This window comes from Coffea eugenioides, chromosome 10, assembly GCF_003713205.1.
Source record: "Coffea eugenioides isolate CCC68of chromosome 10, Ceug_1.0, whole genome shotgun sequence".
Classification (NCBI taxonomy): Eukaryota; Viridiplantae; Streptophyta; class Magnoliopsida; order Gentianales; family Rubiaceae; genus Coffea; species Coffea eugenioides.
The window spans coordinates 27,013,894-27,028,253 of NC_040044.1; the positions used below are offsets into that span (position 1 = coordinate 27,013,894).

At 34.7% G+C, this 14,360-nt stretch overlaps 1 protein-coding gene across 1 annotated transcript; it reads right to left on the bottom strand.

Moving 5' to 3' along the window:
• Positions 1 to 1,836: 1,836 nt before the first annotated feature.
• On the bottom strand, positions 1,837 to 13,330 carry LOC113749332 (transmembrane protein 50A). The gene is made up of 4 exons (XM_027293025.1): positions 13,024 to 13,330; positions 12,809 to 12,896; positions 5,027 to 5,179; positions 1,837 to 2,058 (listed from the first exon to the last, which is right to left on the bottom strand). The coding sequence occupies exons 1-4, from the start codon at positions 13,154 to 13,156 to the stop codon at positions 2,025 to 2,027; spliced, it is 408 nt and encodes a 135-aa protein (XP_027148826.1). The 5' UTR covers positions 13,157 to 13,330; the 3' UTR covers positions 1,837 to 2,024.
• Positions 13,331 to 14,360: the final 1,030 nt, after the last annotated feature.

Consider the following 14,360-nt stretch of genomic DNA (forward strand, 5'->3'; position numbering starts at 1 on the left):
ATTTGCTTGGTTCACAAATCCCACCTTAGGACTCTCATCATCCAATTGCAGATCCAAAGAGCCACCCCTTCAACTTTCTTTAAGAAATTAGTTGATGAGATTAAATGTAGGGCTTTGCGATGACTTCAAAACTACGATATAGTTCCAGAGTTCACCCGCATGGTTATAGGTGACAAATCAATCCATTTAATTAAATTTATCCATACCCGCCCATGAATAGATGGGTATGGGTATTTTAAGTTTTTTGCATATGGGTATAAATGGGTTACCCAATAATACCTATTTAATGGGTAACCCATCAAACCCATTTATGGGTAACCCATATGGGTATTATTGGGTAACCCATCAAACCCAATTAACCCATTTAGAATTGTTTTCCCTCAAATCTCTTTTCTTCCCCCGCCCTTTTTTTTTTCATATTTTTCATTTTTTTATGATGTTAACTACTTTTGTTTCATTATTATTATTATTTGTTGGTTTTATTTTCTCTTAATTTGTTAACTTATTCATTTTTTAGCATTATCAATTTATGATATGTTTAGCCTTTTTTCCTACCTTTCCAAAATGAAATTTTCAATTTACACATGAAAAAAATATTAGAGGTTCAAAATTTTTGGATTAAGTTTATATGTTAATTTTTATAGTATTTAATTTAAATTTTTATATTCTTATTATTTAATTATTAAATAGTATGTAATTTTGCGACATAGAGTACGGATAGGAAAAAAATTGATAATTAGGCTTATTGAACATTATAAATAAATATTTAAAACTAATGATGGGTGCAAAGAGTGGTATAAATAGATAACTTAGTTTGCAAAAATGAATTTAAATGAGTTCACAAAAAATTAAAATAAATGAGTTATAAATGGGTAATTAGGTTACCCAATTCATTTTTTGACTTACCCATTTATACCCATTTAATTAAATGGATTAACTCACTTATACCCATTACCCATTTTATTCAACCCAAACCCGCCCAATTCAACCATTTTGACACCTCTATGCATGGTCAATATCCTCTTTTTGAAGCATAGTTTGGGATTGATAAACTCAAAACTGCCTTGCACTGGTCTTTGCTCTAATGATTTATAATCCCTTGGACTTCTTAAAATTTACAAACATCTCAAGAATCTTTTTCTTTAACACCATCTTTTTACTTTTTCTAATATAAAAGGAAAGACATTTTTAAAATAAGAGATAATTGGATGTAACATGAAAAAAATAAGGGGCAACCTTGTAAGTCTCTAGATTAAGACCAATTAGGTTATTTCATTTTGGGAAGACTCGAACAAGATCATTACAACTAGGGCGAGCCCTTTCTTTTAACTCCTATGGTTTAAGCGTCCACTCCCATGATTGTCCGAATAATTTGGGAAAAACAACTTTAGCCCCTTGTGTTTTTGGAGTAAAATACCACCTTTAACTTATCCATCTAAACTAACAATTACAGTAAAAGCTCAAAAAGAGCAACTCATAACACGATGGTGTAGAGTGGATATTTCTACACAATGTAGAGATGATGAAACTCAAAACTGCAGGAGGTAACAGGTGATTCACCTCTCCATTATGAAAAAGCTTAAGGAGGCTAGAGTTTGATATACTAGACAGCCCACCTGGGTATAGGTATATTTCATTAGGCGAAATTTGCTCCAATGACGGTAACAATTCAATTTCATTCAGAATCAAGTGAAAAAGCACCTTGGAATCTGAAAATATTTATCTTTTTCTTGCACCTTAATAAGAGTGGTAGCACAGGGTTAAATCTGAAGATGCTGACAACTCTTACTTACCTAATGGTGGTCAGTGGATGACATATTCACAAGAATAAAGCAATCAAATGAAAAGAGATCTGATTGTGCTTTACTTCAGAAACATCAAGGTTAACTTGTATCCAGTTAGTAAATACACTTGTACATGGCAATCGTGCGCTTTAGATACCAAGCTTGATCAAGTAAACCACACATGCACAGAGTATGTAGTATACAAATCTAAAGCCTCAAACATGTACACTCCACCTCGTTTTACTCCGTATGTGAAGTCCAATAAATCAGCCCACTGCAAAGGAAAACATGCAACCACCAAAATTCAGACAGGGTCGCAAGTATGAGTATTCATAACATGCTTAAAAGCCACAATATGCATGTAATTACACAGATTCTGAAGTTTGGACAACTGAGCTGCTTGTCACTCAACTGACAAAAAAATTCGTACTGCAACATTTTTTCAAGCCACTAGGGCAGTAAATTAGGTTGAGCTTAAGCTTGAGCTCAATAACTGCCAAGCCCAAAGGTTTTTGTTAACCTTAGGGTTAAATGCAGAAAACCCCAACAAACTATTGCATCAATTGCATTTTACACTCTAAAGTATTTTAAGAAGCACTTTACACCCTTGGTCAACTGAAAAATAATGAAAAAATTAACTCCATCCAAGTAATTGATTAAGTGATCCACTTATCCTCCACTAAAAGTTCAAGTTGCAAAATACCCTTTAGGTGAGAAAAAATTTTCACATTACATAGACTAATTATTTTGCTTTATAAAAAGTTCAAGTGAAAACACGCACTTAAAGGGACAAAATACAAAACAACTGAAAGATTACTGTTACAATTTCTTAAATCTCATCATTTTGTTTAGTGCACCATAATGCCATATCTTCATGTAACAGCAAAAATTATTTGTAATCTCACAAAATTTAAATGAAGTAGTACCCGAAAATCTTTACATGAATTTAGCACAATAATAGTAGCAAAAATTCACCACTATACCTAAATTAGAATTTAGGTATTAGTAAACAAAATATTGGAATTGAAAGTTTCAAAAGAAAGAAAAACCAAAATTATTCAATTAGTTGTGTGCATAAAAAAATAGAAATCAAAAGTACAGTTCCAAATTAGAGGAATAATTGTTAAAGTGATCCAATATATTTTTTTAATATGTTTTTAATTAGACTTTTGTTATGATGTGAAAAATAGTTTATTGAAAGTGGAAGTTTTTTCCCACTGTATAGTATTCTTGCCTCTTAAACTTTTAATGGATGATAAGTTCATCATCTCTCTGATTAATAAATGAAGTTCATCTTTTAGTTAACTAAGGGTGCAAACTACCAATTAATATAATCTAGGATGTAAAGTGCAACTTCTGTGATGGTTTTTTTCTTTTTTTTGGGTTTTGGGGGTGTGTTGTGGGTGTTCTCATGCTCCTTGCTTTACTCCCAAAATATTCAAAACCATCATAATGAAAAAGCATAGCACAAAAATTGGAGTTTTCATATACAGTTATTTACATTTAGCAGAAGCTAAATGATAGAGATAAATGGCAGAAGTCGCCTAAGGTTTATAGAAGGCATGGCAAAGATGCATGGAATGCACAAACTTAGGTTTGGCACGCTCTTGATGACAAGGAACCTACTTGGGAGTTGGTTTGAGTCCTAAAAAGTCTATTTTCTGATTTTGGTCAGCAGGGTACTTTCATAAATTTAGTTGGTGGCAGGAATTTATCTTGTCGTAGTTGTCTGGTCGGTAATTACTTCCAAAAGTGAAAAGTATATTAGTTGTCAGTCCTAGGAGTGATTAATAATAAACTAAGAATTCTATTCTAGTTAGGAGTTTTAATTAGAATTGGAGTCATTTTTTAGGTGTCTATGAGTATCGACTTTTCCATAAAGAGAAATCAGATTCTTGACTAATAAAACTTCCTGCAGACTCAATGAGTTTGTTTGGACAAAGATAATTTGGTTTGCAAAATTTATTCTCACAAATCCCAATCACCTTTTTATCTCACATACATCACATCACAAAAAGTGTTACAGTAAATATCTCAAATAAATCATCCAAATAAACTCTTATCCAAACAAACTCAATGTCTTCTTGTGAGATTGTGAGATGCAATCCAACTTTAGGTGGGATGCCTGAAAATTTCTAGCAGTGATTCCTGGAGTTCCTAACCTGATTTCTTTCTCATTCGTGTTTTTCTGCTATTAAATTCCAGTTTTCTGATTGAGTTTTAGAGAGTTTGATACCTGCAATTCCGTCTAAGATTCTACCACTGAAAGTGAGTTTTTCTTGAAAGACCAAAACCTATCTAAAGAAATCTGATCAGCCTACCAAGCTTTTGTGCTGCGCTAAAACTAGTGAAAATATGCTTTCCTTAGATATGGGCTTTGACTGTTTGTTTGGGGTTTTATTTATAATAGTAGTTGTATATATTTTCAAAAGAACAAAACTGGAAACGTTTGACTTGTTCAGGGAATTTCAACTTATTTGCTTTGGTTAGCTGGTAGGGGGATGGACGCAGCCCTGTTGTCATTTTCTGCTTAAGTTGCTCCTTCTTTTTTGTGAGAAATCTGTTTGAATGGATTAATTTGATCAACCAAATGAATTGAACGACAGAAAAGAACTTGATTCTAACTCCAAGCCAGCCTAGTATCTTGACTTCAAAAGCTAGAGCAGAAGTGTAGTTAAATTGAGTCAACAAAGCTCTACCAGGTGGCAACTTTTAGCTTATTGGCCTAGTTGCAGTCCCCCTTACCTATCAGTGCACGATTCATGCAAAGGATGGAAAGGAGACGAGAGGAGAGGAGACAAGAGCCTCAAAAAGGGGAGGATACAAAAAGGTTCAAGTCAATGTCAGGTAGCTGACACAATGAAACTTTGAACCCACCCACTATGCTGTATTATCAATATAACTTTTCCCATTTGCATTAAGATCAAGTGTCATAGAGACAGTTCGAGTATAGAAATTCACTCTTGGAGCAGATGCCAAAGAATTTTGCAGAGAGCAAGGAACACTATATGAGAACGTTAGTAGCAAGGGTTTCTCAAGTTGATGACAAAGCCAAAAGTGATGGAATTGCATCAAATGCTCAGAGGAAGAAAATACCTGAATTTATCAAGTGATCAGAGAAGGCAAGCACATTCCAACTATTTCAGTAATAAGCGAAATCTTTCGAACCAAACCAACCCCAGAAGCACAGTAAAGGAAAGAAAACTAGATATAGTACAAGTCAAGCTAGAGGTAAATCTTACCTTATAAGCACAAACACACATTGGAGAACGCCTGCAACTCCTGTCCATGCAGACGGACCAGTTTTCACAAGAGAGTCTTGTATTAATAAGCCCACTGAAGCTGCCAATGAAACAAAAGATACAACATATGCAATGAAAAGCCACAGCTTCAACCTGCAAATTCAGAAAAGGAAATCATCAAATTATTAGTGATTTGAATGACATAATTTGAATGCATCAAAAACAGATGTCCAAATTACCAAGAGGTTTACAGACCAGTAACACAAATAGAAACCCAAAACACAAAAACCACAAAATCGACTGATTTGAGGGATTCTTGTCTCCTTGTAAGGAAGAAAAAGATCACCCAAAATGTGTTGGACTATACTGCACAAACAAATTACAATCTCTTCGATCAACACCCATTTCATAGGATTGCCAATGAGCTGATAGTACCCTCCCCAATCCACCTGAAAAAATCACATTCTGCCATACTCAAAACACATACACCCTGCCTCACACTCTTGGATCCCTGTTGGGCATCCGCTTTTGGTACTTTTTGTCTCCCAAAGATCATAGAATCGAGATTATGAAGATCATAAAATTGAGATTACCTTTCAAAGATAACAAATATGAAGCCCAGTAATTCAACCATAATGTAAACACTAAGAAGCTGTTATAGGCTTTACTAGTTATTTAATTCAAACTACAAAAGTACTTAGCACACGTAAAAACGAAAAAAAAATTATTGTCAGCCTTCAAGTTATTAAAAAAGTATATGATGTATGACTAAATGAATGTGGCAGAGAAAACAAGAAGCTATGACTAATTAATCTGCATGTTTATCCGTATACATATATGACATAATTATTATACCTAAATATACTTATATACAAGATATGAAACATTTACTATGGTTTCATTTTAAGTGGGAGATAGGGTGGCAGTAGCCTCCCCCATACTCCTGTTCCATTGAATGCAGGAGAAATTTCTCCCCACATTGCTATCACTTAATTCCCCTGCCACATTGCCATCCCTAGTCTTTTAAAGTTGCCACCTGTTTTTTGAGAAGGTAATAATTTTACTAATAGGAAATAAGGAGTTAAAACCCAAGAGAAACAAGTACAGGCTAATAGCTATGTGCATTTAAAGACGGGCGATCCCCCCTCCCCAACTTTGAGGGGACGCTTAGTTCAAACTTAGGAATCAGAATTGTAAATGGAATCATACAAAAAAGGTTAGTATGGATTTTGGCCAAAGATATGATTAGAAAAGGGGTGCTTGGTAAATATTGGTAAGGAATGGGTATCAAATTTAATAATCAATTTTTTACCTTTAATTTCTTTTTTCTTTTCATATCTTTCCTCTTCCTCATTCGGATGCTTATCCCACATACATATCCACCATAATCCCATTGAACCAGCACCGAACCATGACAACACCCATTGAACCAGTACCTAACCACCACCAATTAGCATCTATATTCAATTTTTGGTAAAGACAATGGAGCTTCAGAAGCAACAGTCCCAGTGATGCAGTGATAGCCAAAGCAGATCCGGATTTGATTTTGTCGAAGTTTATGACCAGAAATGGGAGTATACCTGCATAATTTCAATCCCCCAATCATCAACACAAAGGAAGGCTCCCACAGCAGCTATACTTCAGCAAAAATAAAAAAGGCAAGTGGGTCGGTAGTCAAGAGGAAGAGCCCTGGGAACCTCGGTGCTGCCATAGAGGATTGGAAAAGTGAGTGACAAGAAGAGGGAGGTGACAGCCATGGAGGATGGGGAGAATGAGTGACAAGGAGGTAAAGAGGTAGAGAGAGATTGGCTTGCCATGGAGAGCAAGAAGAGAGAGCTATGTGAGGAAGATAAGGGACCAGAAGCTTTTTTTTTTTTTTAAGATTTTGGAATCAAATGTGGGATTCATCTCCAATCTAGTTGGGTATTGAGAGTGGCTGGTTTTTATAATTTATTCCAAGATTTCAAAACCCATACCCATTAGCCAAGCAACAATTATGGGACTCAATCCAATTCTTGATTCCTATACCCTCCAACCAAGCACCCCTTGAGAATTACAGAATAGGTGAGGAATTTTGATAATCTACTTTGTCCTATAACTGCACTTTCTAAAATTTGTGAACTTTCTCTTTTTCTTTACATTGCCTCTTGCGAAGTTGAAGTATTGGAGAGTTAAAGAATAAGTGTCACCTAGAAACATAGACACTTGAAGAATTTGAAGCTTAACACCTCATATGAACAATGTGTGGTTGTCTCAAATTCTAAAATCATCAATTCTACTATGTTATTTGATTTTGTTAAAAGTTACTCCCTTTAATTATATGTAGCATTTTCTATTGTAAGAAAAAAAACCATTTTTTTCCTTTCATGGTTGTTTCAGCAACTATCAAGCAATTGTTAACATGTGGTACAGGGAAGCTATGTGGTATGCATAATTTAGAAAATGAAAACATGTCAATGGTGGCAGAAAAAGAGGAGTCAACCATTACACCATGACTTCTGTTAGAAAGGCACGGTTTCAAAATAGCAAATTTCCATAGTGAAGAGTTACATTTTCTCCTACCAAATCGAATATCTTACTTTTCATTTTAGCCAATTCAGACAAGGTTCACTTTCCTTCAGTGGAAAAACTAAGCCAATTTTCCCTTCAAATACTTGTGGACCAAAACCGTAGCGCAAATGTTCTCCAGTATCTCCTTAAATTTCAATTAACTAATGAAATAGCAAGTGTTCCCAATTTCCTCACCAGACTATTTATACATTCCACGACTATAACCACATATGACCAAATCAAACTAAGAAATTCAATTTTGGGACCAAGGAATAAAGAAAGCAGTTAAAGTGCACAAAGCGTGTAAACTAAATACTTTGTTTGCATTTCATTTATTTTTTCAAGAATTGAGTATGAAATTCAGGAAAATTGTGCTCAGAATTGACAGACAATTAAATAGAGTTGAGAAGATGCAGCATACATCAATAATCATCTTTAAGCATGGTAACAGGAAGTAAGAAGTATCCACAAGGTACTCTTACAAACATTTAAGAAGAATCAATTGCCTATCATAAGATCTTTGAACTCAATCTAGAGATAAATACTAACCACCTTATAATTTTGTTACAGAAAGTTTGTCGTTGCTACAGAAAAAGTTGTTCCTAAGCACCTAGACCCCCTATATAGATAACAGATCATCTGCACTAAATCAACATAGACGCACTAAACAATAGAGTACACTCAGAAGATTAATAAAAAATTAAAGGCACAAATAAGATGATAACGAGTAAAGTACGTATTCAAACTTTATAATGAGTAGGATTTTTAGTTTTCTTCTGAAAGTAAAGATGCTCCAGAAGTTTTACAATAATATTGCTCTTTAGCCTTCAACAGAAAGTGTTGTGTAAAGTATTTCAAATTGATATTCAAGGAATTAACTTCTCGAGAGAGTACATTCCAGTGGACTTCCCTTGAACAGTCTATCCAGATCCTGGACCTCGATTAAAAGTCAATTGTAGAATTAACCCTTACCTACATTTATTGAATCACTAGCACCACCAAATTGAAACTTTCATCTAATTTACACATGCAACTTACAAAGAGTAATATTTGTCAAATGTAAGAAGAATGTCAAGTAGCAATTTATTTTCCCAAAATGAATTTCATAATTCCTAAAAAATAATTGTATTGATAGTTTTTCTTATTCCATTTAAAAATTAACATCAGCCTTAAAAATCATCCCAATTCAATTTTATAGGTTAGTTTATTGATAAGCAAGGATAGCATTGTCAAGTGGCTAACTGTTTGCTCTCTATGCATTTATTGCCCAAACAGAATCTAACTGAACAAGGGACAGTCACATTTCTACGAACTTAAAATAACTGATATTCACCAGAAGCCTCTTAATTTTAAATGCCCATTTTCTGAAACTCATTTCAAAAAGGCCCTCTCCAAAAAGGATTTCCATTACAAAGGAGCTACTGCCAATTGCAGCCACAAACATCTATAGTGCCCTAACAAATGCGCCCAAATAAATGTTTACGCATCAAGTATTAAAGCATTTTCCAACTCATCATCACCTTAAAAAATATGTTCCTTGGATCGGGTATGGGTACCTAAAACGGGTATGATCAAGGTGTCTAATTCATCAACCAACTAAAACAAGGATATGGGACACTTCTAAATACTCAAAGAACTTAACTTGATTCCTGGAAATTTAGAACGCTTGTGAATATCCATTGCATTATCTTTTTCACTTCTCTTATCATTCCCAAGGAATAATAGACTCTTATGCAACAAGGCATCCTAGGAAAGTCAAGGCACCCAAGTAAAATTGACCATTCTAGGTATGTATTCAGTACCAGTACCAGGGTCATGAAGCGTCCACATGGATATGGAGGGCATAAATGAGGAGTCCAGGTAACATGGCAAAGAAGATAGCAAAGAAGTCATATGGCTGTAAAGAAGCACCTATATATAAGCCAATCATTACAAAATCTAAGATCCAATACCCCATGACATGCACACCGAGGGAATTCACAAATTATGCAATGAACTATCTCTCTGATAGAAATAGTTGCCAAATGAGAAATCTTCATACGTAGACTCAAGAATGCTTAAGTATATATTATCGCCACAATCTTCTTCAAATAATTATCATATTTAAGATTCTATATGTCAAAGCTATATATCTAACCAGTATTTCTTTGACTCCTAGGGTTGAGGGCAGCTTCTGAGAACTTGTCTCAACAATATATCCTAAAGGTGGTGTTTACTGCTCTTCCATGACAAATAATACAAGTTTCATGAGGAATGGCATATCAAAACTATCTTGGCTCCTACAGGATTGGAAATCTCATGCGTTTTTTGCGTGCTGGTGGCTTGTCAAGTCCTTTTCTAGCCTGACATTTATCTAAGCAGTAGTCATAGGTGAAACTTGCGAAGAAAAATGAGACCTCTGATTAGAAAACCAGCAAAACTATATCAAGTGGACATGTGGCACCATGCTGGATGTTATCTCAACTTTCCCCGAAAATGCATCTCTTGTTCCAGTGGCAATCCAATTCAAGGATGTCTGGTATCTCCTGCTTCTAGAAGGTAAGCAGGTAACCAGTGAAAGGTCTCACAGTCAAGATCAAGATAAAAATAGAAAAATTGGACTCCTGCTGCTGGCACAGAAAGAGACAGCGAATTTTGAACCTTAGTGGAATGAAAATGTAATCTTCTACGTGCAACAAACTTTTCTTTTCCATTTTTTGTGGGAGGAGGGGGTGTTGGGGGGCAGGGAGGGGGATTCTAATTGTAGAGGAGTTTGATTAGGGATCTCTTTTGGTCTAATTTTTTTAATAGTTAATAATGACTACCAAAATACAGCTACTGAGTTATTGTTTCAATCACTGCTTTTATCTGCAACATTTCTGTTTTCTACATTTTTGTAGAATCTTATAAACATCGATGTAGAAAAAAGGATGTACTTTGCAGCAAAGAACCTAGGATAGTGGACAGTGGCCAATACGAGTGCAAGTTGGATCATAAATTCAATTGTCAATTCATTTTTCATTTTATTTTCAACAGAAAAATCAGCAAATTCACATATTTTAAGATGCTGTCATATTTCTATAACTAGAAAACCAAGAATTACATCTATGAGCTGAATCCCAGAAAGCCCAAATGCTTGTTTCAATTACACTAGAAAATGTGCAAACAGTGAACTAAAACATGAGAAGAGTTGTAGAAATTTTCTTTGCACGGTCCTGCCCATTTTCTACAATCCAGAGCTTATCTAGAAATGGTAAATCATTATAAACACACATTCAGCAGCGTGTTAATGCAAACAATAAAGTTGTAAGCAATTATATTATCAGCCACTAAAATGATAAGACTGCAACTTCTAACTTGCTTTTAGAAAATGAAAATGCATTTGTCACAGTATTTCTTATGGTTGTATTTCTATGGTCTTCTTATTCATCTTAACTCATCATCTTGGTTCTTATCCTGTGTTTATAATCAAACACAACCAATGTACTTCAATACAGTTACAAACCGAAGAAACCAACCTGCTTCGTCTCTCTCTCTCTCTCTCTCTCACACACACACACACACACTTAGAGTCAACAAAGTTGGATAAAGACCCCGTGTTACTACTTCCAACAATGGTCAAACTCAACCAACCTACTTATATACAGTTTACAAACCGAATAAACCACCCCACTCTCTCTCTCTCTCTCTCTCAATAGAGTTGGATAGATACTTCAAGGACCTCCACATCAAAATGGTATAATCCTATATAGCAAGGAGAGAAAAATCACTGGGTCAAGAGATGAAACTTATTTGCTTCATGCTCATAGTGGGTTCTTCAAGAATTCTTTTGCAATCACGTTGAGTCAATGATTAGCCCATCAACCTGACTTTTCCACCCTTCTTGAAGAAACAATCGTGACACTACCCACACATACTAAATTCTACTTTTTTTGAGTTCAAATGCTAAACTAATTTCACTACTGACTAATGTAATTCCAGGACAAGAAAATAGCTTCTTTGAGCTCTTTTATTCCTCTTTCTTTTTACGTTTATTTGCTTCTAATAAACTAAACTGAACCTTGGCATTTCATCTTTTTGTCTATGATCCTAACATAACCATAGCATAAGCATTATCATGCTTTCATTGCCACTATGAAAGCTGAAACGGTTTTACATTCATCTACATGGTAAGATTTGATCAACATTTATTGTGTATATTGAAAAACTAGTCAGGTGCATCCTGTGAATGAATTCTGCAGGCTTACGACATGTCGTCAACAAAGAGGAAAAATTTTCAATTCCAGCAGATGGACATGGTCACTTGACCTAAAAAAAGGTATGTGACTTCAATAGTTATTATACTCCATAGAGAATGTTGTAAAATTTCTTTCTTCTACAGCATCCCCTATACGGATGCTAGTCTTACTTGTACTCTGCACAGAAGTACAAAACAGAATAGACCTTATAACCAAATATAAACACTGTATGACAGCTGAATAAAGAGATTTTCTCTTCTTCTTACCATCCAAAATATCCAATCTTCAAGATTACCTCTAAGTCAAAAGCATAAAATTATTACAAACACAAATTACAATAAGTTGCTGCTTGCACCTCTAATTGTCACATAATTCGACAACATGATAATCTGAGTACCTAAGAGCCTAGGCTACAACTTGAGAAGTACATTTAGACAGTTAGGATGGATGCCAAAAAAAGTTTCTGACAGGTTGCAGCAGCAAGTGGTTTCCCTCTATGAAAATTACAACATCAAATATGATATATTAAAGCATGCATCTGGATCAATCTATGTAATCATTTCCAAATAAAGCTCAATAACCTTACGCAACAGCTCATTCTACCCCTCACCCCACCCCCTTCAGGTGGCCCTGATGCAGGTCAACACCACTTGAATATTATGGAAGTCAAGGAATTCCAAAATGCTAAGCTCTTTTTTAGAAGCCTATCTAGGATTTTGTTTATCAAGTCATCTAGGATTTTGTTAATCTAGGCCATCTAGAATATTGTTTATCACGATGATTTAGCAATTTGGGATATATGATCTGCTAATATGCTTCTAGGAAGCTCGAGCCAGTCAAAGGGACTGCCCTTAACCGTCAATAAGAGATTGCCTACAACTAACAAACGGCTCAATTAACTAACTTCATATCAAAATTTTAAACACCAAAGATCATAAATCTTCATGGAAGTGGGAAAAAAAAAGATAAGAACTCCAGTAAGGAACACTTTAAATTACATGAAAAAAAAGGGTACCTCCACTCGCCTTCCTCGTACGGAGAGTAGTCAATGTCCTCTTTCCTAACGCAATTGAACATCAAGGCAGCCAAAGATGCAAATATTCCTGCAAGAGAACGCTGAAATTAAAAAATGAAATGTTGATCTAAAACCCTAATATTGAAACACGATTTACTAAGCTGTACAAAAAAATTAAAAAAGTCAACCTAGTTCAAAAAAAAAAAAAAACATGCCTGGAAGGTAGTGGACAAAGGAGACCTTGACGGAGCTGCAAACGACGGCATCCACCCAAAACCACCAGCCGGCGCCGAAAACTGCGCCGGAAACTCCGGGTCCGAATATGGCCCACAGCTCCCCCAAATCCATTAGAAATTTATGTGCTTCGTTCCTTTCTGGGGGAATTTCAAGAATTTATTTTAATTATTTTTCAACTATTGAGTTTCTCAAGAATCAAATAGAAAATCGTTTGGACTTTTACTAATTCTCTGGGTTTGACAAAAGACAGAGTTGCTACATTTACTAATTCTCTGTTCCATCATATGCGAGTCCCACACGTAAACATGGGGTTTTGGTTTGGATTTAGGGTTAATTTCAGAAACCTACCCTGAGGTTTTTGACACTATTGCTTTCCTCCCCTAACTTTTAAAAATATCGCATACCTCTCCTATTAATCAATTGACGCCATTGTCGAGGTCAATAGTGGTGAAATAACTCTTATATCCTACCTTTGATTTAGATATCTATTTTGGATTAATTACAAATTGCACCAATATAAATAAGAGTCAATAGCAATTCTCTCCATGTTTTCACAAATAAAAAAAAATTTTTGCCTCACAATGACTAACACCACTAACCTTCTAATGATTCTCCACTCATATATCGGATAAATGTGACCATGTTGCTATATATTTTTCTTTTTTTTTAAGGCAAACCTCGTACACAATGCCAGCCCAAATTTTATGAATGCAAAATAAAATAAAATAAAATTGATGGAGGGAGACAAGCACCTAATCTGTAGTACATGTGAAAAAACTAGAATTAAAGGGCAATTTGAAAGTTAATATATATATATATATATATATAATAAAGTCACATTCTAATACTTATCCATTTTCCTATTCTCGATCCTTAAATAAGTGAGTTTATTTTACTCGCTCTCACATTAATCACGCTATCTCTCTCATGTCTCTCCCCTAATAGCCTGGCATCGTTATTTTTTTCCATGTCTCTCATCCTTTTTATCAATCTATCATAATCTTTTTGATGTCAAATTTTAAATACAAAACCATCTTATCACATAAGTCGTATTCTTTTTATGCTTATTTATAAGATTGATCGCTTTCCCTTTATATTTGTCTGCAATTTGCAGGTGCATGAAGAATGTTTGCCAACCAAAGAAAAATAGTACATGAAGAAGGTTTGTTCAATGTTTTTCGCATTATTTTTTTATTTTATCAATCAATCATAATTTTTTCCATATGAAACCGTATCATAATCTTCACGTAAGTCCTATTTTTTTGTGCTTAATTATAAAATTGATTCCTTTTTCATTTGTATTTGTCAAAAATGC

Coding starts and splice junctions, on each gene's coding strand:
- LOC113749332 (XM_027293025.1), bottom strand. CDS start 13,156: ATGGATTTGGGGGAGCTGTGGGCCATATTCGGACCCGGAGTTTCCGGC. Junction 5,180..12,808: donor TACGAGGAAGGCGAGTGGAG/GTACCCTTTTTT, acceptor CTGAATTTGCAG/GTTGAAGCTGTGGCTTTTCA. Junction 2,059..5,026: donor TGTGTGTTTGTGCTTATAAG/GTAAGATTTACC, acceptor TTTCCTTTGCAG/TGGGCTGATTTATTGGACTT.